Source organism: Columba livia, chromosome 2 (assembly GCF_036013475.1).
Source record: "Columba livia isolate bColLiv1 breed racing homer chromosome 2, bColLiv1.pat.W.v2, whole genome shotgun sequence".
Lineage (NCBI taxonomy): Eukaryota > Metazoa > Chordata > Aves > Columbiformes > Columbidae > Columba > Columba livia.
This window is the reverse complement of record NC_088603.1, coordinates 26,253,119-26,279,841: the sequence shown is the minus strand read 5'-3', so window position 1 is coordinate 26,279,841 and position 26,723 is coordinate 26,253,119. Positions and strand designations below refer to the sequence as shown.

At 40.1% G+C, this 26,723-nt stretch overlaps 1 protein-coding gene across 2 annotated transcripts; it reads left to right on the top strand.

Annotated features, from left to right (window-relative positions):
• The first annotated feature begins 881 nt into the window (after positions 1–881).
• Positions 882–7,263, top strand: TFPI2 (tissue factor pathway inhibitor 2). Of its 2 annotated transcripts, none has more exons than XM_065051082.1 (5): positions 882–1,089; positions 1,188–1,367; positions 1,835–2,014; positions 3,142–3,315; positions 5,643–7,263. In XM_065051082.1, the coding sequence occupies exons 1-5, from the start codon at positions 1,008–1,010 to the stop codon at positions 5,741–5,743; spliced, it is 717 nt and encodes a 238-aa protein (XP_064907154.1). In that variant the 5' UTR covers positions 882–1,007; the 3' UTR covers positions 5,744–7,263. The 2 variants fall into 2 exon arrangements, with proteins under 2 accessions (XP_064907154.1, XP_064907153.1); XM_065051081.1 differs by having other exon boundaries at positions 5,640–7,263.
• Positions 7,264–26,723: the final 19,460 nt, after the last annotated feature.

Here is a 26,723-nt window from a genome sequence, read left to right as displayed (position 1 = left end):
CTTATTGTTATCTATAGAAAGCACGCCTAATTTGCAGCGACTCTTATCTCTGTTACTATATTAAATCTGGAGTAAAGACTAATTAATGTAATGGCTCGAATGGATTACAGAGGGAAAGTATGCTGTTTGCTGTTCACCCTTTCCTACCCCAGATCACGCTGGATTGCCTGGTGGGGCTAAAATCTACAGAATAAGCCAAGTCATGAGAGTTCCTGAAAACCTTCTCTCTGAACTAGCCAGAGGTTTCATCCATTCAGCCCCTCTGACTTCCCAGGAGTGCAAGCCTGCTGGCCGTACCTCGGTTTTCTCAAGTTCTTTGGCGTTATACACAATGGTATTAAACGAGTAACGCGGGCTGGTTGGTGTTATCTCAAGTGGCACTGGCTAAGCGGGCTATGCCTGGACCTGCCCGAGGCTCCCGTGCTTGATCTTCAGCGTCCTGCCGCCCTCTGCCCGGAGCCTCCACACGAGGAGCGGCCGCCAAGGGGCGAGGGGGAAGAGGGCTTTCGCTAAGTGACCCGTCACGGATTTCGCCGTGATTAACAGGAAATGTCCCTTGAGCATCATCCCGCAATGTGCTGGGGGGCGGGGGAAACGGGACGGTGCAGCCGTGGACCTCTGCCAGCTCCCCGTAGTCCCGCGACGGAGATTTCTCCCCCGTTGGTGGTGCAGCCCGACAGCGAGCCAGCCCCGGCGGCTCCCCCACTAGCCCCAACTGCTTCCCCCGGCCATGGGCCCCCCGACGGCCGCGGGGCGGCTGTCGACCTGCGGCCCCCGGCGCTGGGGCTCAGGCAGGCGCGCAGGCTGCCGCGCCCCGGTGACGGCCGGGTCAGCGGGGACCTGCTGCCCCGCTGAATCAGACCTTCCCCTCCCACCACATGCGCAAGGAGGGAGGCGGCCCGGGGAAGCCGTCTCGGCGCATATAAAGCGCTGCCGTCGGGCCGGACAGCGCCGCTCGCTCCCGGGACACTGCTGCCACCCTCTCGCCTGCTCGCCGCCCCCGCGACATGGCTGCCGGCCGTCACCTCCCGCTGCCCGCGCTGCTGCTGCCGCTGGCCTGCGCGGCCCTGGCCCCGCGCACCCTCACAGGTAGGACTGGGACCCCGCGGGCGGCTACGCGGGGCCGGGGCCGGGGCCGCCTCCGCCGCCGAAGTGGCCTCAGTCCCGGTCGCTGGTGTCTCCCGCAGAGAAACAGCGCGCCTGCCTGCTGCCCCCCGACGACGGCCCCTGCCGCGCCCTGGTGCCACGCTGGTACTACGACAGGTACACGCAGACCTGCCAGGAATTCACCTACGGGGGCTGCCACGGCAACGCCAACAACTTCCTCACCCTCGACGACTGCGAGAAGAGCTGCTGGACCATCAAGAGTGAGTCCGGGGACCGGCCTCACTGGCCTCCTCAGCCCCTGGGGCCGACACTACAGGGCACAGTTCCGCGGAGTGCGTCCGGGTGGTCGGGGGCTGGAGGGGTCCTGTGGGAGCACCAGGGAGGGTGTACAGCTTGCAGCATGCCCCGTCTGTCCCTCCTGATTGTAGCAGCTGTCTTGCTGATATCAATTTTATGCAGAGAAACTGGAGTGTGTTGTCTCAGAGGTGACATGCAGAATTTAACTATTAATATTTTATATTTAATTTAATATTATAACTGGTTGCTAATTAATGCATTGGATTCCTCTTGCAAAGCTTATCTCACTTTATTAAAGAGTGCAAGTAGTGGGACAAGCTGGGACTTGCCTGCAATCGGAGTCATAGTGTTTTGCCTACAGTACCATGTTGCTCAGTACAGGGAGCACAAAGGGTTGATTTTACAGAGGGTAAAATTATTTTTGTTGCAGAAGTGCCCAAATTATGCCGGATGGAGGCTGATGGAGGACCATGCAGGAGTCATCTAAAAAGATACGCCTTTAACTTGAGCTCAATGAGGTGTGAGGAGTTCATCTACGGTGGCTGTTATGGAAATGGCAACAACTTCAGAGATTTGCAGTCTTGTGTGGACCACTGCCTGCCAGAGAAAAGTAATGGCTGTCGCAAATTTTTAATAAAATAGATGGTGTGAAAGCAATATGAAGATGATACTTTATTTGATATTTTCCTCTGGATACTCATACAATGGCATTTTTGAAGACTTCTGGGAAGCAGAGGTTTATATTGTCTACAGACTTTCATGTGTCATTTGTCTCAGCTGTCTGTTGCTGAAAGTGTACAACGCTGTGTTAGTTTAATATTGGGACCTTAAATATGCCCAAATCTACATCCAGCCAATCTCTTAACTTCTAAAGACCTGTACATGTGTAATCTAAAGGGAAATAAGGTTGGAGATCTGTGTTGAAGAAGATGTATGAGACATTTGGCAGTCATGTTCAGGGCAGTGTTACTTTAATATGAAGAAGTGCCTTTCTAAAACTTAGGCTTGAGAGATAATGTTAGGTGGCTTGGACTTCTGGCACTCATCAGCTCAACTTCTGATAAGTTTTTTGCCTGATATGATTTTTCACTGTCTCTCTGTATGAGCTTTAAAGAGAGGTAGTTATGAGCAGGTGACTATAGTTAAGTGTTGTCATAAACACCAGGTTAATAGCCAGTGCAAGACAGGATCTTTGAAGAAGAGAGATCTACCAGAATGCTGTCACTGCCTAAGCTTTATTAGTGACTGATGAGACGTTTTTTTTGGCTGATGACAAATTGTCAGTTTTGCCTTTTTGCTGCAAATGGGCAGGCTTTACTGGCAAAAATCACAGCAAGGATAAACAAAATAGTGCTTTTTCCCTCTACAGAGGTAGTTCCACTGAAATTATTGTTCTATTCCTATACATATGGAAAAAGACTTTTGGCCAGAGTAGGTAAATATTTTGGCTATTGTATGTGTGGCACCACAAATGGGGAAAGCTGATGAATTTAACTTGTGGGGTAGTAATCCTGTTTTCTGGGACTGTCTGTTACTTTCTCAAATTCATATCTTGTGGGAATAAGATGTAGTAAATCTCAAATTTCATTGGTAACTGTCATGACACTTCAATGGGAACAGGAACTGTTTAGCCAAAAACTTTGTTGCAGGATAAATTTTAAGAAGCCAGGCACAGAGATTACATTTATGTCATTTATCTCTCTGTCTTTTTTTTTTTTTTTCCCTTCTTCTTTCAAGCTGGCCCCTTGCTGTGCTATAGCCCAAAAGATGAAGGATTGTGTTCTTCTTCTGTGCCTCGATATTACTATGACAGCAGTTCTAAATCATGCAAGGAGTTCAAATACACCGGCTGTGGTGGAAATGCCAATAACTTTGTTACTGAAAAGGACTGCTACAATGTCTGCAGAAAGGGTAAGACTGTTTTGTATTTTGTCAATCACAAGGAGGTAAAGCAATCCAAATCCTCACCTTGTCTTGTTACAAGTGTATGCTTTTAGTATTTTAGACTCAGTGTTCTCAAAGGCAGGCAAAACTGAGATTCAGCACTAAATCCTTCTGACAAGAACGGTGTGGTACAAGGTGGTTACACCATTTCCTTCTGAATGAAATGTAGAGAAGGGCACACAAAAAGACTAATTAACTTACTAGAGCCCACAACGAAACAGTCTTTAGATGTTTCAGTATGAGCATGAACATTCGTTAAGGTCTCATTTTCTTCCAGGTATTTTAAAGTGGGAAGTTGAGAAATCTATTTACTTTTTTTTTTTTCCTTTGAATTTTCATCATCCTGCCTTGGTTCCCTGCTGCCTGTTCCCATTTCCCTCTCCCATTACTAAAGATTTCTGCCTCATCAGTTGTGCCAAGTCAACTGTTTCTGCGGCTATGGCAGGAAGGGTTGAGAACAATAATTGATTTTTCTTAACGGTTTTATTCAAATCCTCTACTGGCTGTGCTTCTAAGTCAAAACTGTTGTGCTTTTACCTGCAGTCCTACATTCATACCAACTATTGCAAGTTTTAATAGTGTAGTTTAATTCACTTGATATGTAAATCAGTGAGAGAAAAACAAAATTGTGTGTTGATCCCCAGAGCACTCTGGAAGCAGACACAGCACAATACTTTAAAAATTGATACTCATGGAAAAAAAAAAAAAAAGGTTATTTCTAGCATCTACATTGACTTTGTGGTGGGTGGGGGGAAGCCGTAAAGTAGGTCTGCTTTGAACATGAGATACGCACAAGTTGCAAGCACTTCAGTATTTAAGATGTGTAGACAGAAGGCTTAAGTCAGAAGATAATTCTTCAGTTCTTGGTGGATATTGAGGGCTGAGGCAAGGCTGGACCCCAAGCACAGTCCTCAGAAGTAAAAATGTCTGTAAGTTAGTCATGGCAGTAATATTTCTGTGGGTGACAAATCTGAGTCTGTATCTGCCATTCTAGTATTGTAAGGGAGTCTTTAATAGCATGCTAAATTGTCGATCTGAGATGCTTGTGATTATCTAATTTGCATCTATTACTACCTGGGAAATGGTAGGGCTGGCTTCAGCCCAGGTTTGCAAAGAGAGAGGAGGAAGGAAACTGCCTCTCCAGCATCTCCGTGCCCTGCCCCTGCACACACCCAACCAGATCCACCTGGAGCTTCTCCCTTTCTCATTCCTTTGGTGGAAAAAAAGAAGTAAGGAAACGCTATCTGTTTCATAACTAGAGCAACAGATAGCCAAATGTAAGGGTTTGGTTATAAGCTTTTCACTAACTTGTAGATTTCTCAAATCATTGAGGCTTGGGACAACCAAGGGCCATAGTTAAGGGCATAATAAGGACTAATTAATGTTGTGCTATACATATTAATTTCTGGAGCCTGGGAGTGTAGAGCAAGATTAATCACATTTTTAAGGCAACTTAAGCCACTCCTCTCCTGCTCCCATAATGACCTCCCCAGAATCTTTCCTGTTACCTTTGGAATCTTGAGTTGAGTTTGGTTGACCTTCCCTGTGCAAGTGTTGTTTGAATTGGTCTATAGATTTTGAAGTGAAAAGATTTCTGATTCATTTCATTAAAGAAGTTTAAATTGGAAAATAAAATAAATACATCAGGGTGACAGTGAAAGGATTGGGGAATGGCCACTGGAGCTCTGTGTGCAGGTAAAATGGTAGCATAAAGACAAAACATTTTCAGATGGGTCTGCAAATAATTTGTTTTCTAAACAGCACTCACACATTTCATGCAGCCTTCATCAGCATTTCTGGAGATAACCCTGACTGTCTTGGGCCACTCTGCAGCCCAGTTCTGTGCAGAAACACAAGTCATTTTACCTTTTCATGTCTCACAAGCACTGTTTATATTTTAGAGTTTGCCTCAGTGTTGTTCAGAGAGATGTAGTAATAGGTGTTTTTGCTTGTTCTGTTTTCCCTCAGATAGAACAATGGGTTTACTTCCATTCTGCTGTCACTGCAGGACAGCTAGAAAAGGCTTTAATGCTTGCTCAGGAAAAGAGCAGCGAAGTAGGACTCCAATGCCAAAGCTGGACATATTGGAGACCTTACAGTATTTAAGAATATGAAGTCCAGAACACATTTTTACAGTTTCTGATGTGTTTATTATTATTGGATTAACTGCTTAAACATTATAATGTGAAAACAAAACAAAGCAGATCAAAACACACCAAAAAAGCCAAACAATAAAGAGTAGTAACAGTTTTGTCATACTGTTTCCTTAACTTCTTCCTTTGTTTCATTAGCAGGGACTCAGAAACCAGGAATCAACAAGCCAATGAATGCATTTCGCAGAAAAATGATGAGAAAACTGATAAGGAAACCTCAGACATACAATCCAAAGCCTTAAAGCTGATGTGCACTTTGTATGTTTGAAACAACTTATTTTGGTTCCGTTTTCTTCTTTTGTAAAACAGTTCCCACACAGTTTTATACACTGACATAGTTCTGTCTTTCAGAACTACTTTTTATTTCCAACCTTTTATAAAGAACTGCATTTAATAGAAGAAGAATGAACCTAAGTTTGGTTCTTCTGCTCTGTTGTCTTTGCAGTAATACATTGTCAAAGCCAGGTATTTAGATTTCCATGTTTTTATGGGGGAATGTTACTACTGCCTTGGGAGAATATTTCAGCTGTTACAAATCAATTAAGATTTGAAAAAGCAATTTTCTCTTAGTATAACTAAGGAGAGTACAAAGCTATATCTCTACCATGGATTTTTTGGGCATCCTCTGCTTGCTGAAGAAAAGGGACCTTTCAAAAGAGGTGTCTTGCCCTGCCATTTTACATACTTTGGCACTGTCATTTAAGTAGACTGTCTTTTACAGTTGTGTTCATATTCGAAGCTTTCAGAAGTCTTCATAACAGTAAAAGAAGTATAAACTTAAATCTGGCTCATCCCACAAAAGAAAATTTGGAATATGGATACTTTGATAAACACTCTGACAAAGGCAATGAGTAAGATACTTGAGTATTAAAATGAAAATGTAACCATTACTTTTTCAAGACATTTGAAATTTCTGCTAAGGTACACTCCAGCTCCTCATATGGCATAAATCAGTATGCTTTTATTGGTTTGAATGGAGCTACACTGCTTACATCTGCTGAGGTTCTTGGTATTTGTGTTTATGTGGTGGTTGTTAAAGCAGAAAAGCAGAAGCTTCTGCAAAGCTCATGTAATACCTCTTTTGAGGCACTATTGTATTTCTTATGGTAGATTATGCCTATGGTTATATTATTGCACTTTCTTTTATGTTTTGTATTTGAGCCATGTCTGAATTTCAATTAATTTCACCTACAATATTGACTACATATGAATTCATAAGTAATGTTAATAAAATGTTTTTGGGAAAAAAAAAAAAAAAAAGAGAGCTTGTCCTGTCTAATGCTTCTGTTAATTATCCTGAGTTAGTTGTATACGACAATATGTGTAATGGAACCTATTATTTACTGATTGTGACTCTAACAGAGTTTAGTTGTCTCTTAAATAATTTCCTTACGCTAAGGTCTTTATTTGAAGAAAGCCAGTAAATTGTATTGATGTCGTTCATCCCCAGCAGTTTTTGTGGCTCAGTTGGCTCTCCCTAAAGGATTGCTCTCAAAGGGTTGCTTAGTTAAGCTGATTGTGTGCTGCTGGGTCTCCTGTTTGATGTTCCAGTATCTGCAGAGCTTGTGTGTGGGCAGTGGGCCATTTGCTTCAAATGATATTTGGTTTCAGTTAGAAAACTTCAGGTATGTGCTTTATCCTCATTTCAAAGAGGAAACATGATGGGAAAACTAGTCAAAATTTGGTTTTCTTACTGATTTTTCTCTCACTGCTGGATTTTCAATTAAAGCAGTTGGCTGTGCTTGCCATAGTCTTTCTACGATTCCATTTCTGGTTCTTCATTTCAACAACCCTTCTTGTTTCAATTAATGGATCACTTATTGCAGATGAACAAGTGCACTCTGCAACAGAAAATTGAAGGTTTTGAGTGTTTTTCCCAAATCAAAACTCTTCTTTGATAACCAGCCTTCAAACAGAAATGGGGCAAATCCATCCTCCCGGGGGCAGACAGGGAACATTACCCATGAATGCTGCCCATGTTCCTTCCCTTGGGCTGTGAATTTTGGCCATGCTGCTTAGAGCAGTAGCCTGGAGTGTCCCTCTGAATATTTTTTCATACCTGGCACTATCACTTGAGAGACCCCAGCTGCATTTGTTACAGCTTTCTGACCATGACTTAAAAAAAACACAAGCCCATTTCAGAAGTCAAAATTCTATTGAAACACTGTTTTTAACAGTAGAGGATAGCAATATTTTAACAGCATCACTGTGGGGTATAATCTCTGGTGACATCTTTGAGGAACGTTACTCCTTATGTCCCAGGGTCTTTGACTTTTATAGGAGTATCTTGAGGTGGGATACCAAAGTAGACCTGGGATTTGAAGTGAGCCCAAAACCTGAGAGCAGCTCCATCTCACTTCGATTTTTGGACTCCAAATTAGGTGCCTGGTCACAAACCATGACATGTCCTGTATGATGTGATACCCAGCTAGTCTTCTGAAAGGGATCCAAGAGTTTGATAATCAGTCTTCTGTTCATGGCCCCTTAGGGGCTCAGTGAGACCTTTCTCGATGGACCAGGCTCTATCCAGGACACCGCAGTGGCCACTGCAGCCCTTCATAATGTAGCTGCTCCACATGCTCTTTGTTTTCTTGCATAAAAACGTAATTCAAAGTCCAAGGGCTTACTGCTAGGGTATTCAAGTGAAATATCAGAGGCTTGCATTTGAATCCCTTATCTACCTGATATCACAGAAATTTAACCTAAATCAACTGCAGTTCTTGCAGGGCCTCCTAGCGAGCAAGCTGTAGTAGGGAGGAAGAGGAAGTGGGGAGGCCATGGAAGTTTCTTTCAGTGCCTTAATGAAGCTATTCCACTGTGTATAAATCATACTTTCTTTTCAGGTAAATGCTTTAATCTCTTCTTTTTAGCTACAAAGAATTTTAGTTGCCACTGTGCTGCTTTGCTTCATGTGCTTACATTACATTAATATTCCTCCAGACTCCTGTGGCTGTGACTAATCTAAATAATTCTCTATCATCTACAGAATTTTATATGACTCATGACTGACTTCCTTTTTCAGTTTGTTGATGAAACAACAGTGGCTCAAGGTTGGGTCAACTGTTAGCATTTTGCCACGCTGAAAATTAACATAGCCCCTACCATCCTGCAAATTAACTTTTATTATAGTAGCCAATGTCCAGCAGCTAGTATCGTGTGTCACAGCACCAATTTCTACTGCAGAGGAGGGAAACAGTGATTAAAATTGGGTTCATCTTATCTCACATAGGCCACTGAAACTCAGGACTAGTGATTTGCATGAGACAGTCATACCTGCTGCTGAGCAGTGGTTGCTGAAACAAGCAGATTTGACTAGCATCACTGCTCTTTAGCTTTCCACTGTAACCCATAATTCCAGTTCTTTTCTTAGTGGTGTCTTGTGAAGACTTATATCAAAGACTATAAAAATGAAAATCTGTGCTGATTCTTCATCCTTAGTCTGTGGTAACGCTCAGGAAATTGCTTTGTGAAGTATTTTAAAAGTTGGAGAGTGGCTTCAGCTTATATTTCAGTGGAATTTTAACTATCAAAAAGAGAAAAGAAAAAAAATCCACATAGAAACAGATAATTTTTTAAAATTGATAATCTAAATAATGGGAAGCAAAATTTCACCACATCTATTTTAACAGTGACTGGCCCCAATAAATACTTTCTCCCAGTTCCACAGTTTAGGAGCAGAAATGGTGATGAGCTCAGCTCCCTGAAATGGGATTTCTTAACTACCAGAAGTGTCTCTGCTCCTTTAGTGATTCTTGTCTGAGGAGGTAAAAAATATGGAACACTTACTAAAAAATAAAAAAAATAAAAAAAATAAAAATCATTTATTAGATACAATGGTCCGCATAAAAAACCCAAACAAACAAACAGAAAACCACCTCACTGGTGAAAGATTGTGTCCCCAAGCATGAAGTCAGCTACACTGCTGAGTGCAGCAGTTCTGGATCCAGGTAGTGACAAGAAATCTGTCCTACTGGATAAACGCAGTCCAGCTATGGTTATGTAAATCTGGAAGAACCACATTGCAGATGTGCTGGAATTATTACGCATTTATGGTAGTGTTATTGAAAGCAAAATCTGCCTCATTATCTTTCTAGAAAGCTTTTTATTATGCATAACTATCACTGGTGATAATTAGTGCAGAGATACTTGCTTCTGTTGAAGTGAGCTTAATTTTTCAGTGTATGGTGGTCCTGTACAGTAATGTCTATCATCTGACAAATTACTTAATTGTTGAGGAGAAGGGGTGTTAATCATAGTATATAAAACCTAATGAACAGCAATGATATTAAAAAAATCTATGTAAACAAGATGCATAAAAACATGCTGTTTGGGGTATTAGCAACTGATGTGATCATGAGCTGTAGTTTCCAACTAAATGCCAAAGAAATGAGCATTCCCAGTAAATGTCTGAGCTAGTCATAAAAGAGAGACCGTTCAGACAAGCTGAAGACTAGTTTGTGAAATGTAAAAAATTGCATTTATTATGTGGGAATAAACCAGGCTCTTTTTAATGGAGTTTCACTTTGTACTGGCAGCTCTGACTATAATTTCAGATCATATGGACAAAGTGGACAGTCTTCCAGACACAGCTGCTTGGGTGCCTGACTGCTTTTGTATGAAGGGTGTGAAATGCAATTCAAACTCTAAGTACATCACACCGTCTCTTCTGGTGGGGCCTGACTTCCAGGTGGTGATCATGCAGTATGCTAAGCCTTATTTTTTCTCATACTACACCCTCACTAAGGGCCTTAATATATTAACTACAGGTTAAATTATTTCATATACCTGACAGCTGAATTATGATTTTGCTCATGAGCTTTCTTGGAGGTAAGGTACTATTCACTAAACAAGTATGCAACATCTTTTCTAAGATGGAATTGCATGATTAAAATTTTTAAATGTATGAAATGCAGTAGTAAAATTCATAATAACTAATAAATCTATATGAATGCTATTCTCTATGGGATATTTTTGTCTGTGTGTGGGATGCAAGATAAAGAGGATAGATTATGCTAATAAAAGCTATTTAAAGAGTTAAGAGAGTAAAGGGTGAAAAATACACCCCATTATCAAACCAGAAAAAAGCTTTCCATCATCCCAGTACCTTTCAACAAAGAGTAATCTTGAATTTTACTGATGTTGAAAAAGAATACTTTATAAAAATGCCTTCGCTCAAAGCAGCAAGACTAGCAAGACTTTTTTTTCCCAACTTTGTTTCTCTTTAAAGGTAGGAGGGAAGTCTGCTGAGAAAAGCACTGGTGGCAAATGGTTTTTACTGCTCTCTCATGGATCCAGGCTGCTGCATTGGAACACAAGGTGCTTGTACAGTTCCTGCTGTGCCATTAGTCCAACAAGACCTGGTACAAGTCCAAAGGCTTCAATAACCTCCTTTAAGTGTGGAAACGTGATCTTGCATAGAGCAGCATTTTTCTGCAGCAGTATATGTGTCTGCTTTACCTGAGCTCTTCTTGGCTGTCAATTTTCATCAGTGGGTGCAAGCAAATAAACAAAGGCTAAGCAAAAAAATTCTGACCTTTATTTCAACACCCACACAGTTGCTGGATGTATGATGAGAATGATTGCATGCTCTGGTGGGGTAATAGGTTCCTTTCAGGTGGGAAAGGAAACACCAACTCATTTATTTGCTCCAATATGTGTCCAAATAGGATCAGGACCAAAACTGCTATGAAGCCTATTATATCAAAACCCTGGAAAATACCTGTTTCAATATCAAAGGCATTTCCTTGGTTAGGTTTTATCAGGGATTTTTCCTTCCAACTTTTTCAAGACTCTTGTTTTAAAATCCAAAGCAATTGATTTCTATTGAAGAAGGAAGCTTTAAAGCCCCTTAGTTTGATTTAAAGTCATTAGATAGCTTGAATATTCTTCCTTCTTATATGTTATACATTAGTAGACATCTACTCTAAGTTTCACTTTTATACCAGCAATTTAACTGGGCTCCTTAACTGATCTCACAATAGCAATTTCACATCCTTCTACTGTGAAGCTGTGCTAAAACTGTACATTATGAATCATAATAAATTCTAATTCTTATAAAACTATTTAAATCTACAAACATCTGAGAAAGTAAATGGGTTGCTGAAGTAAAACCTTTTTTTCCCAATTTTGTATTTTCTTTTTTAAACTGAAACTAAAAAAAATTACAGACTGTACTCTGCAGTTATGCTGATGGAAAGCTGCTCTTGATCTCCACATATACAATAATGAAGCTCTTTCCAAACCTGTTACAATGGAGCTGACAGAGAATCATCCAACTTTTTATTGCTTCATTTCTGAACAGAAACCTGTAGTTAGTGTTTCTATGCCCAACAGAAAGAATCACATATTTGAATGTTATAGTGAGCATTCAGTAGCATTTAGGATTGAGGTTTTTCTTAAAAAGCTCATTTTATTTTATTTTATTTTTTCTCAGTTTATCACTGAAGCATCCTAATGGCTTTCTCATTTTAGCCCAAAAGGTGTTAGGGAGGAGTGTGCTGAGTCTTGGCTGCAGAGGGTGAGGCTCCAGACCTCAAAACCAAAAAATGCCTTCAAACTATTTATTGCTGAAATCTTCAGCTCCGTGAAGAAACCACTGAGAATCAGCTCAGATGGACTCGAGGAGACAAAAGAGGTTGGACATATCTTAAGCACTTGATAAAGGTAAAGCAAGGGAAAATAATATGGTCACAGTTCTTGCAGGCTTCCTCCTGGTCATGAGAGAAATTTTTTGCAAGTTGTGCAGCAACACTCATTCCCTGGCTAGGGAATCCTAGGCTGGAAGGAGGAGGGGAGAGTCTTCTCTGACTCACTGCTCTTCCTTCTATTTCGCCCTGATGAGCAGCCTCTGCCAGCACAGCGTTTGTGCAACAGCCAGGAGACGCTGGACCTGACTGTTCTCTTCATGTTCATTAACTGGGGTTGCACCAGATAACCTCCCAGCTCCTTCCAGCCCAAATTTTCCTATAAGGATGAATTACTGTCTTAAATGAAGAGTAATGTAATGTTGGAAATGCAAATAAGCTCTCTGAGGACATCACTGAAAAACTAAGGACCTGAATGACCTGGGCACCCAGAGCACTTCCTGTTATCATTACCTGGGGAAATGCCTATTCCCAGTGCAAGTCACAGCACCGACTAGGAGCTTCCCTTTGATCTGGGGAGGATGTCTGTTCCCATGCTGTGCAGAGCTATGGGCAGCTCAGTGCTGGGGACACGGGCTGGGAGTTGCAAATTGGGAGGAACAGGGTATGGGGAGGGACGCAGGAATGGGTGCATCGATCTGGGAGGAGGTGGCTGTGAGGAGGGGGAGGGGAGGAGTGAGCAGGTGGGCTTCCACCATGCAACCTGGCCTATAAGGGTGCGGAGGCTGGCAACAGAGCCCTCCTTCCCTGCCCCTTCCTGCAAATCCTTTCCACCACCTTTTCTGCACACTATACGGTTAAAGCAGTAGATACTGTTCTAAGGGACAATGTTGATTTGCATCCTTTGAACACTATGTGATAAACCTTTTGGCCACATGTCATATTATAGCACTGTGATACATCAGCTAATGCACAAAAAGCCAAAGAAATAAAAAATTCAGCTGTCTGGCCTCTCAGGTGGGAGCGTACAGCATTAACAGAGCTTTGAAATGCATCGCTGTACTTGGCAAAAACCTAAAATTGATATTTTTCTTCTTCAGACATCCAAAAGCATAAAATAATGACTATTTTGTTTTTCAGCTGATGCAATCAATCTCAGCAACACTGGAGTGAATGCTCCATAAAGCATACTAAAACATGACTAGGAGATTTTTGAAGCTGCTGAGTGACTGTGACAGCTCCTCTTCTATTTTATTGTATTCAAACTATGCAGATGTGTAGAGAAATTGTGATACATTTCTAAATACATGCCTTATAATGGTATGCATTATTGGTAGCATTCGTTCACCATGGTCAAACCTACTCTTATTCTCTTGCAGACACCGGTATAGTCAAGCTCTAAAACATGATCAGGACTCGTTCTTTTGGTAGGTTTTGTCTGCTAACTTCTGTTTAACTCAGTCAACATTCAAGAAAAAGTATTATTTTTCTAATCAACATATATAGGGACTCTGCCCTGTCTCAGGGAGACTTTATTTGGTACTTTTGGTCTGTATAATGTCCCCTTTACTCATAATGCAGATTTTGCAATCTGTACTTTGATCTCTGTCATTTCCTCAGTTTTAGTAAAGGAGAACCAAAAGGAGGTTATTGGGGAAGGAAATGCACATCCTGTATCTTTACACCAACTGTTTGTACAGCTGAAGGTGAAAAGAGAAGGGATCAGGAAACAAAGACCACATTTACAAAGGTGTTTGATTTGTGGGTTTTTAATAAGTATCAGCTGCCTAACTCCTATTGATAGGGTGGAAATTTTACTGGAACTTTTTAAAAGTGTCTGGGACACTTTATAGCTGTGCCTGGACATTTATCTCTGCTTTTACTCACTGAGGTGAATATCTTTCTTTGAAAATCTGGCTCCACCTCTCATTTTCAAAATGATCGAAGACCAGATGGTTCATGGTTCATGCAAATTGTCTTGCCCAGAATCACACACTTTGGCATTACTTAACTTTAAGACACTTTCCCTTCTTGTGTGACAAGTGCCAGGACCCCACCATGTAATGCTCGATGGGCTTGGTGACCAAGAAAAGGATAATTTGGCCCATTAGGTGGGCAGTTGTCTAGAACAGGAATTAAGTGAAAATGCATATGCACATACAGATACCCAACTTGGTGCAGCTGCTGAATTGGTCAGAAATGAGTGTCTTCCTCTGTGCAGAATCCAGGGCGAGATCCCAGTCCATGCTGCCTTCTGCCTTTGAGTCAATAAATTTGTGTCAGTGCATTTTGTGATATTAAGAGTTTCCCAAAATTTAATAATCTGAATAATGAAAAAAATAGTAGATTTTTCTTAAATGCTGCAGTATGAGAGGATATCAGGATGGGAACCACCCCTGGTTTCAGTTTTGCAAACCAGAAACCCGTCTGGCATTTTTCACATTTGAAACCACACCCTTTTCCATTCTGCTCTGATTTATTAACTAGAAAGCTCTGATATCATTCCCTCTTTCCACAGTTGCTGGTACTATCTACAGTTTCAGATAACATAAAAGAAATCTTGCTGTACCAAAGACGTCAGTGATTATCATTTCCATTTTTTAACACAGTTATAATTTTCACATTTCTACTTCCTGTGTTCTTCAGTTCTGAAATGAATTATACATATAAAAATTAAAAACCTTAGTATTAAATTGGTCTCAGAAAATTAAGAAAAACATCCACCACACCCTGTGATTAATCCATTAATCCATCTTTCAAAACAAGTAATCTAATTAGCTTGCAAACAAGAACATGACGCACACATAGCTCTTCAAATAATGTTGACATACTGAATAGTTCAGATTCCTGTGATACCCAGCCTTTCACTTGCTGCTTCCAGTTTCAGTAAGACCCAAGACCAGCATGTATTTGGTCTTGAAGGTTAGTTGGTGTACAATATGGAATGAGCTCATTGTCCAAGGTTGGCCTGCAAAGAAGAGATCTCTTTGAAGAAGCTGAAATTTCAAGTGCCTCGAACTGGCAGTCCCAAGCACAGTTGACTAAAAACTATGCAGATATTAAAAGACTGAAGAGCTATCATTTGGCCTCTTCATGACTGCTAAAATTCAATTCAAAGCTCAAGAGCTCATGTATTCATATACATGCAAGAGAAGGAAAACTGAGGGAAACAGTCTGCCTGGTGAAGAATGTTCTTGGTTAAGAGAGCTATGCCTTGTCAAGAGGCCACAAAGCAGTGTGAAGTAAGGATGATAGTTTTGAGGGGTTGGACTGAAGCTGAATTTCATATAAGCCTATCATCCAATTGAAAGGCAATTCAGAAAAAGTACCCAATAAAAAAGAGTACCATTCTATTCTTAATGATACAATTAGTTTTAAAGATTTCAGAAAGATCAACCAGGATAAACAAGCTGGTTTTAACATGTTATTGTAATATATTTTTCTCCTTAGGAAGATTTCCTTTTTATGTCAGACTCTGCTGTCATGTCCCAAAATCTCAGAAATGGGACTGAGGTGAGCATTTGGTAACTGTCAAGGTCTCTGTCATCACACCCATTTCTCAGGCCTTTCAGCTAAGGGAAGTGCTGCTGTACTTAATTAACCCCTGTTGTCATCTAACAGGCAGGACTTCATTTTCTGGCACTGACTCCTTGATTTTTTTTGCTAACATTTTTTGACACAGACTGTTATATAATTGGAAATTATTTATAATTTTTTTCAAAGTTCAACCCAAAATAATAATTTAGTTATTAGCTATGTTGTTCATCAACTTCTTTATTTTGGAAATATGTAGGGACCATAATCACTTTCTGACAATTAAATTATCCCGTTGACTGCTGAAAAAAGAGGAAAGACAAGAAAGCGGAATGATCTATCATATTCATGCAGGTCTGACAAGACATCTTCTGTCACACCTAATACTTGGTTGGTGGCTAGGATGAGTGGAGATTAGTATGGGAAAATACACATATGCCTTATGTGTTGTGCAAAGGTCCTTGCATTGCTTCCCTGCACATGAGCTGACTCAGAAAGCTCTTTTAGATTGGCCTTGTAGCAGATCGTGAGAAAGGCCAGAGCTCTGGGTTCATGTGGATTCAGTCCTTCTAATAAAACAGTAGGGAAGTTCATTGGTGGTTGAGAATGACCAACACAAGTGTAAATAATGAACTGATAGAATTTGTCCTAAAAGCTGCCCAGTATGGAACTTTCTGAACTTCCTAGAACATGGTCTGGAAGCAATCAGAGCACTCAGAATATGTGAAATGTGTGCTTGGTAAGCAGCACTGTTTGTCAAAACCAAAATTCCCATCCTTTGGGTAGTTCTGAATTTTCAAATATTTTCTTTCACTGCTGGGCTGGAAGAAAGAAAAAAAAGAAAAAAAAAAGTAAGTAAAATTATCAGGTTTTTAATGAAACACTAGTTTTGTGAGGTTGAATTGCATTTTGGATGTATCATTTTTGTTAAAAGAAACACAAGAGCAATGAAATCCAATAAAAATATCTTGAATATAAGGAAACAAAATGTTCCCACATGAAGTGTAGGGAGAAGCATGTTCTCACTAAACAGTCAGTCTTACTCAGATTGATATTTCTCAACAAAAAGGTTGTGTCTTTTATAAAGCCTTGCCAGAGATTTCGTTTATACCCTGCTTGTCTATACTCATATCAATGAGGAATACTGGAAGCCTAGCAGATGAAAATTCAGTATGGTCATTTGACTGAGGGCACCATGAAGGAATGTGGGCAAACCCTAGTCCTACGTAATTTGAAGATATACAAGGTCTCGGAGTCCTTTTGGGGTGCATATATGTCCACCATTAGTGCAATTATTAGGGACATTTAGTCTGCAGATGGGTTCCCTTTATCTGGGGTGTTGGGGCTGAGGTTGAGTGGATAAGTGAACATAAAGAAACTGTTTCAGCTTCTGCAGGTGTACAAATTCCTGCAAAGCCAGATCATCTGTTTCTGCATTGTGCCCCCAGGGCTTTCAGCCTGCAGTCAGCAGTTACCAGCCCAGCCTCATCCTTGCATGAAAGCACCAAGGCTGCCGCTGGCCTGAACTGACTTTCGAAATGTAGTATAGCTACATTTGCTTGGCATTGCACATCAGCTAAGAAATCCTACCAACAGGAGAACTGGAGACTTCTCCACATCCAGCACATGGCTAAGCCTCAAGGTGATGTGTTGTTGGTTCTACTTATGCTCTCCTGTGAATGAGGGGGGTCCTTTCACGATCGTTTTGCAGAACAGGAGAGATGAACCATCTCCCAAAGGACAGTTAGACATGTAGCTTTCACAAAGATAATGAAAATTATTTATAAGTTAGATCATGGGTGAGCTAACTGATTTGCTTAAAACGGCACAGAAAGGCTATGGTAGAAGACAGACTTCACTTTGCGTAATTCTGGTATAATACCTAATGCCAAGAAAACCAGCCCCTCCAATAGGTTATTTGCTTTAGCACTAATACAGTAAGGTCCAGCCAGGTCAAAGCACACACAAGGCAAAGCTAGTCTGTCTGCAGAAAGCAAGATGGACATATTATTAGTTTATGTAGCCAAGTATTTTCTATTTGTATTTTCTCTGTTAATACAATTTTATTTTATATTTAGTGTTCTTACTTTTTTTTTTCTGCTTTACATTGAATATTTGGATTCTTTTGCTTTAACATTTAGCTTTGGAATTTGGTATAATTGAAAAAGCAGCTACTACAGCAATATTTGACATAGGCAGACACAGATGAGAGCCACCTCACATATAGCTGAACCATTCCCATACCTCAAAAGTGTTTAAAAAAGTAAAATCCCACCAATTTTCACAAGCTGCAGAAATAGTCATACAATTTTTCCAAAGTTAAATCTCTTCAGCAGTTCCTCTTTTTGCACAAGACTATCCTTTTTTATTTAAATTAACAACTTACTTGATGTTTTGCAAAAGGCCTGATCCTAAAGGTTCATTGTCTGAAAAACAGTTGTATAGAACACAAATTATACTGAGAAACATATAAGTGCTTCACTTTGATTCCTTTTTCTAGTCATAAAAGTGGGCCCAGGAAACTAAATTGGGCTATAGGCTATTGCTATAAAGCCATAATCTTAGGAGCAAGCATTTACTTTTTTTTAAATAATGGCTATTAATACACTGAAGTGTGAAAGAGGTTGTTGTCTCCCACTTAGTTTACTACATAAAATACTGGCTAGTTAGAGGTATTTGGAAGAAAAACAGGTGGTTCCTTCACTTTCTAAGTCACATTTCCCCCCACATTTAAAATAGAAAGATTGGTTTATGGAGTGTTTTCAGTTCACTTTTATTATTCACCTCTGGTTTTATAGCCCTCTATTTTATGGTGTTCCATAAAACTAACCCAGAAGCATCCTACCATATTCTTCTTATTATCCACAAGTCTAACCCTCCAGCCTTTTTCCAGGCAATTCTCCTACTGAAATTATTGGGAATTTCAGTTGGGTAAGGACTAACTTCATACCATAGGATTTGGCTTTAATACCTTCTTAGCTCATTTGACTTTTCCATTTGCTTCAGCAGTTTTAATTTCAAGCATGCCCTACCACAAGCAAATATGATGACAACATCTTTCAGAAAATCATGCTAGCTTTGCTCCATTAATTTGCTTCCCCTAAATTCTTGCTTTGCACTGTTGTACCTCATGTAACTCAGCTACCACTTTATTGGATTTTACTGTTGATAGACACTGCTTAACAACTCTTCCCACACATCTGGTAAAAAATGAAAACCAGTTAGCAATGCTTGTTAAACCAGGAAATGTTCTTACAAAAATAACAACCAGTAAAAATGCTAAAATAACTCCGTTGGTATTGTAACAAGGTTTTCTTTCCAAGTTCAAAAGTCCTTTGAATCACCCTGAAGACTGTCCATTTTCTCTTTTTCTTTTGGTTCAAAAAGTTGCAATGTACAGTTTCCAAAACAGAACTTTTCCTTCTTTTTGTGAATAATTTTCAGAAACCCTTTTTACATCTCAGAAAGGGGATGAATTCAGTTTTAGAAACAGATCGTGGTCAGATTTCCCAGGCCCTGCTGTCACAGTGCCATGAAGCTCAGCCCTTGTGGTACCATTTCCTTTCCACTGGGGTTTGGCAGCAAACTGGGCTGAGGAAGTGATCACCTTATGTGTTATCAGAAACAAGGTTTGGAACACGCTGGGCTGGATTTGGAGAGGCCAGTCACGTGGCACTGTGGGACAACCACACAATCTGAATTTCCACTATGGAGTGGACCCTCCTCTGTCCCTGATAAAATTCCTTCTTTTATTCCATTCTGGTTCCAGCGCCACACAGAGCTGACATATTCTACAATGAAATGAGACACCATGTCACTAATTCCTGGAACACAGAATGGGAAATTGTGTTTAATACGCTTAACTGAGACATTTTGAAAAATACAAAATTTAAACCAATTTGAAAATAATTAAAAAAGCAGATTTATCTCATTGCTTGTTACAATCAGAGATGATTCTTGATAAATGCTGAACTGCTGCAAAGCACAAATTCTTCCAGAAAATCCAGTCTGCTGTGAGATCCAACCTGCACATTATAATACAGCAAGAATCTCATTAGTGTTTATCTGTCCAGTTCCCCATGGTATATATACTCAGCTTCTTGTGTTGTGCTTCTCTATCAGCATGCGGGGACTTGGAAACCTTCCAGAAATGCTATGCTAGGCTGTATTCTTCCTTTCCAGAGCAAGAACACCATGAGGCGTGCTGCTTCCCAGACTGGCGCGGTGACCGCTGGAGCCAGCTGCTGCAGTGTCTCCCTGTCCTGATCCAGCTAGCACTCTCCAAAACCTGATGAGAAGACACCTTCCCTACATGCTCGGCACATGATCAAAGCCCACATCTGCTGGGTGCTGAGGCACAGAAGCTTTAAACATGGGTTATAAAGGACAAGATTCTAATCATACCACAGCATAATATTTTTTCTCCTCTCCTTCCAGCCTCTTAGAAATACCAAAGAGTTCCATAGTCAGAACTCCCAGATGAAAACCCTCCCAGACAGATGAAAACCCTCTTTGACTGATACACAGGTAATCTGAAGAAATTAATAGTTCATATCCATGAAAATTTATGATAAGCATTGATCATGACCTGTTAATGCCAGATAGTGGGTAACTAATTTTGTCTATCGTTTAGCAAGGTAGAGCACTCCTAGGCTGTAATGAAGGCTTAGTTGCTTAGTTGCTTAACAATCACAGCCAAGTGTTCTTGACATCTCACATCAACTGCTGTCATGTTATTGCTGTTAAAAGATCCTTTCCTGCTACAAACTGGTCATCTGGATGGGTCACCTGAAGACCTGTACCATATCCTCAGTGAAATAGTGGTACTGACCCATCTTTTAGCAAATTTTCTGAGTTAATTGCCATCTTTTATAGAGGAGCTGCTTTCCTGCTGATGAGGAAATCAGTGATGCAGTGGGTCTTTCGGACCATTTTGATATCTTCTTAATTGGATGGCTTAAATATATGGAATAGGCCTTGAGCTTCTGCCTGAGTCTTCTCACAGATGTAAGCTACATTTTCTTTGTTTCATGAACTGTTGATTTACTGAGTAACTGCATCTAGTATTGTAAGAAATACCCCAAGGATGGACAGGTAACAGGATGTTTCCTTGCTCCCCCTTCATTTCAGCTTCTTGCATGCTTGTTTTAGATGAATTACAAGGAATGGGAGGGAAATGCTTCAGCAATGTAAACTAAAATTGTTCTTTTATCTAATTTTATCTGTAAATAGCCCACCTCAAGAAATTCTACCATGGGTGCACCCGTAGAATGAAAAGTTTCTGCCTAGCTACAAACTCAATAAGAAAGAATGAAAGATGATAGGGAGAATATCCAGTTAGAAAGGAGCACTGAAAGACTGGGAAGACGTGAGAGAAATGCCGCTCTCCTGGTTAATGCCATTTTACCCAGAGTCCTATAAAAATGGCATTTACTTAGAGGTATTAGCTGCATCTCTGTGCATGTTAGTTCAATCTCCTTTTTATCTGCAGCATTTAACCCCAGATCTCATTGTTGTACTGAACAGATAAATAAACATTTAAAAGGATGTTCTACCTGAACTGATAGAATACATAATTTCAAGCAGCAAAAAGCCCACTTAAAGACTTAAGACAAACAAGCAAGAAATATTTCTGGCTGAAGGGCCCATGGCAGGCTGACATCCCGTGGGAGGCTTGCCTGTCAGAGCTACTGTCAAATTTCTGCTCCCCAGGCAAAAGAATTTGGAAACACGTAGAAGTTGATTTAGATAGTTTCTAGAGAGACAACACAAACACATTACAACCACTGGCCAAGTAAGTGATGGAGAACTCTGAGTGTTGCTGTTGGGGGAGTCTGCATGTGCCAACCTCAGGACTGGTGGGGCAGATACCACAGTGCGTGCTTGTCTGGGTGCCAGCAGAAGATTTGACATGTACAGGAAAGTTTCAACTGTCTTCAGAATCCTCTTTTTTAGTGAAAAGATGATTGATCAAACGAAAGAAAAAATAAATTCAGGCATACTTATTCAGCCTCATCACAGTCCAAATGTAGAAACCTGTAACCTCCAATTATATTCTTAATGCCCCTAAATTTTACATAGGAAAGGTGAACTGCCAGCAGATAGGATTCATCAAAGCTAATATTTAAGGTAGCCAGTAAAAAGTGGGCTGCAAGTGGGCTGGTGGGGCTCCATTCAGTCTCATCAGAGTACTGGCCTACCATTCCAGGGAAGTCTGTACTGGTTAATATTACTCCTGCTGTTCCATCCATCACTTCAATGGCTACAGCCCTTACCTAAATGTGAAGACCCACAGTCATTTCCTTCCTCTGTTAAGAGATTATGAACCTACACATTCTTCATATATACTCTAGCCATACAATATAGCCTATTTGTAGCTGAGCTTCTCCCAATCTCTCTTGTTGAAATTACTCCATAATTCAGTATTCATTGAAAGAAAAAGATGTTATCAGACACAACTACATTCCAATGGAACATACAAAAAAGAGAGACCTGGATTCCAGAAACCTGCTTCAGGGAATATTTTATATGAAAAACTTAAGTATCTGCGATCTGAATCTCTATCTCTTCAGGAAAAAAAAAAAAAAAAAAAAAGCAGGTCTACAGTCAGATTCCAGCATCTGGTTCATCTTCTATCTCCGATGGGCCCTGTGTGTGCAAGGGCTTTCTCATGTGTGTGCTCTAAGAATGATGAAGTCTAGGTGATTATGAGACATGAAAGAATGACAACTTGCTAAATCTCAACAGGGTGGTTATGAATGAGATGTTGATTTACTTCCAACCATGGCTGAAAGATTTTCATTCACTTGAGGTCTCCAGAGAAAAAATATCTACAGAATTTAGAATCTCCAAAATTAGCTGGAAATCTGAGGACCTGAATTGTGAATGCAGACATCTGTAGAGCAGCTGCTGACAAACACAAAGTTTCTTGTATGTGTCCTTTAATCTTGCTCTTAATAACCATTTTCTGGGCTAATTCTCCACTCTACAACTTCCCAGGAGTTAGTACTTTTATACTTGCATACTCTGCTGGTAAGGTCTGTCCATCTGTCTCAGATGTGCTTCTGCAATTAATGCCTTCAGCACCAGCCTCTTTTAGCAATAGTATCTTTTTAACAGTATTTTATTCTCTATTGCTAGTCAAATAAAATAATCCCTAAAATTGCCTGTGAAACAAAGTGCAGTTACAGATCAAGGGTTAAATTACAGAGTGAAAAATTACAGGTGAAATATTCACCATGCCAGACGAATTACTTCACTCTAAATATTTCACATGTGTTTCTAAGTAAGTGCATGTTCCCTCCAGACAATATTATCTGACTGCAGTTTTCAAATGCAATAAATCCTGGAGGTTAAATAATTGCAGCTGCTAAGCAATTCTGTTTTATCCGTTCTAACTAAGCATTACACAACACAGAGAAATAGCCAAGGAAGTTGTTCAGCTAATCAGTTCCCAGTGGTAGGGATACCTATGCTAACATGAGGACTCCTCATCGTGCTCTTTAAAGATCTGTTTTCATGGTGATATGTCCAGACTCATTGGTAGACCAATTCCGTGTCCCATGGAAAGTAAAGTGTCATCTTGTGTTGTGATTTCAATTACCTTACACTGTCATAACAAACTCCCACTTAGGCCATGGCTCTCCCTGCTGAGAGAAGTAGAGGAGATTTAAAGGAATCAGTTTAGAAGACAGTGAGGCTAGATGAGCGCAGGTCCCTTTATGGAGGTACCTATTTTTGATTGCATGGAAAATGGTGCTTTCTCAGTGATTTGTTAAATTATACTGAAGTCTCAGCTATATTCCTTGAGCAACTCATCTTTGAGCTAGGCAAAGAAATTATAAAGTACCTAATAAAAGAACTCTGGCAAACAAAATACTCCCATGATGAGTTCATTATGGAGTAGTCTCACAAAAATAGCACAGATTATGCCCCAGTTAAACGTTTTCTCAAATGACTTTTAAAATAAAGATTAGTAAAGTAACTAATGCATTTATTGCTACAGAAATAAGGTCATGGATGAAATGTTGTTCCTATTGAAATCAGTGGATAGATAAAATCCACCCAGTCTGGATCTAGCATTTTGCCTTATTTCTTCATGCTTCCAGGAAAGCTGACCACCTCACCTGCCCAAATAGGCTTCAGATATCTTCTTCTGAACTAAATCAATTTTCTTGTTCAAATGGTTAACGGAACACAACATGAATAAGATCCCAGTGATGAATGATCTGCATTAAAATAATGATTGATTCCTGTGTTTAGTTTAAACAGCTGAAGATCATGAATGTATGTTAAATAGTTGTGAATTTGACAGACAAAAGGTGGTTCAGTGTTTATCTCAGAAACTGAGGAGTGTCAGAAATAGAAATAATCTTGCTAATCACAGGTACAGTGACTTTTTTGCACCTCCAAATCTTTTTTTGTTTTGCTCCATACCTTAAGCACCACAAGTTACCTGAAACAGAGAGTGTGCAGGGCTCTCAAAAAACCCCTGCTATAGCTGTGTATATTATGATGGACTACCCTAGAGAGGTAAAGGAAATCTTGTTTTTCACTTCTTGTTTTATACACATTTATGCTATTTTGGTTTTAGTCCAACTAGGGCATCTGTCAAATATTGAAGAGGCAGAAACAGAAGAGGAAATGTCTTTCTAACTCTAGATTTCTCTCTGCCAGCTGGACAGGCTTAAACATCTAATGTGAGTTAACATGTGGATACAAACCTTTTGTGAAGTTTGCTCCTTCAAGAAAACTTGCACTCAATGACTAATAGACTTGTGTATATAGAAAAACTTTCTCAACTTTTTCACAGGAAAAAAATAAGGACAGTGGAGTATCCTCACTTATACAACTAAGGCAAAGAAAACCCAGAGGGAAAAATAAGCTAATAAAGGTAATGTTTCTACTGAAAACTTCCTCTAACTCTAAATGAAGGGGAACTTCTCTCTTTTGCTGGACAAGAAAGCTTTTAATTCCCACTTCTTGCTCTGGGTCTCAAGGAAATAAATGACAATTCACACCAAAGCAGACCAAACTGCTTAAATACTTAACATTGTACCTTCCCTGGAATCCCTAATATTGTTAGTCAAATGTGATGTTCATTTCCCATCTTTATTACAACTGGGTGGATAGGAAACCACAACCTCCATCAGTCATAGCTGCTAGCAAGGGTATCACATATGTCTTGTAAGGAATCTGCTCTCACAATGCCAATGTCCACATCTAAGCAGATATTTTTCATTGTCACACTTATGTTTGTTTCCACAGCAGTGCTGCCCTTCTATCCCACTTATGTTCTTGCAGATTGCTTTTGTAATGTCATGATAGCATTTGCAAAAATGCAAACATAAATTCTTGGATTTCACACTTAAGGCAGGACTATGAGGAGCCAGATATTTTGTCTAATGAGTTAATGTGCAGTACTATAAGATACTATGCCTCTCTGGTGTGGGGCCCCTGTATTGGCTTGCCTTTTATTTTGATGAAATCAGACAAAACAATGAGTGTTGTTACTCCAGCAATTGTATCTAAGCAGCTTCCCAGTGGTTTATTGTGTAACTTGCTTTTGGGCTGTTGTTTTTTTCTTTGCCCTTTGCTTGTGCAGTGCGTATCACAGCAATGCCCTGCTCTGACAAGAGCTCCCAGGCACTCCAGAGTCTCGACAGACAAAACCAGTCACAGTCATGATGAATACTGAATTAATTCCCATTTGGTAGTAAATGGTGATGCATCCTTAGGCCATTCTTTCTTACACTAACTAGATCTAGGATCATTTTTCTTCTTCGGTTTTGTAGGTGTCCTGAAAGAAAGTCTTTCAGCAAACTGAGTTAGATGTGGAGGATGTTCAATGTGTTGTTTGATGATGTCTTAACAGTTTAAGGAATGAATGAGAAGAGAACAGTGACATGAAATGGAAGCACTTTGCAAAAGAAAAACAACGAAATAATTAATATCAACAGAGCAGGTGTAAAAAACCTATTTCCTTCTGTTTTATAAAACTGATTACATTTCATGGCCACTATAGAAGCAGTAGGGAATGAGTTAAAATTTTACAGACTGGTTGGATATTTTTATAGCAATACAGAGCAGAGGAAGGAGAGTACAGAAAAGAGCTTTGGTGCCAGCCCTGCTGTTTTGCAGAAGCATGTTTATCAGTCAAATCACCTGGAGAGCACCCAAACAAGCCAAAAGAGCAACATGGTTCGCTAAGGTCAGCAAGAATTATTATTTGGAGAGCACACGCGCTACAAGGAGCCAGCAATCAGGAGAGTAATGAGGGGGAATGACGTATTTAGATGTGAGGAACAGCTAGCAGAGATAAGAGAAATGTCTGTTCTGTTCTGTCCTGTTGAGGAACCCAAGAGGGGGAGTTAAACAGTTGGCAAAGGAAGAAGAAGAGAGGGAGTGGGAGCTGCTACTGCAAAGCTGACCCAGAGGATACTGACATTATTCACAGCAAGGTTAAGAGTGAAGATTATCATATTTTAATGCATTTTCTCAGAGGAAATATCAGAATTTTGTTTTTATTTTTCCCTTTCATTCTGCAAATATCAAAATGCTTTCTGACATGTCAAACAATTTTTATTGCATAGTTTCATTTTAACTTTTATTCTATGCTTATTTCAGTATCACATTTACATCATAAATCTAAACAGTTAATACTGAGTTATGCAGGATGTTTGAAAGTTGAAAAAAAAGGGAAGTTTATCTTTCAAAAATGGCATTATACCTGTCATAAGGGCATTTCACTGGGAATTCCCTTCACATTCTGTAAAAAGATTTGAACTGATACAAGTAAAATAAAACCCAAACTGGGAATTTTATACGAAGATTAGCCAGTTGAGTCTCTATTATGACTGTCAGGTTATACAGACTGTGGATTATGTTGAACAGAGACAGGTGATTTTCAGCATTAAATGAGATTAAATGAGGCAGAAATAAACCTTCAAGCAACCTCTGAAAAGAGGAGAAAGGGAGCTGCAGAACTCAGATGGGAAGCTGTCGATGTATCTGCACCTGCCAGCAAACCCTTGGCAGTGATTTCTCCTCTGGGTAGCACTTACATTCCAGATCCACACTCCACTTCCATAACTCAAGAGCAAGA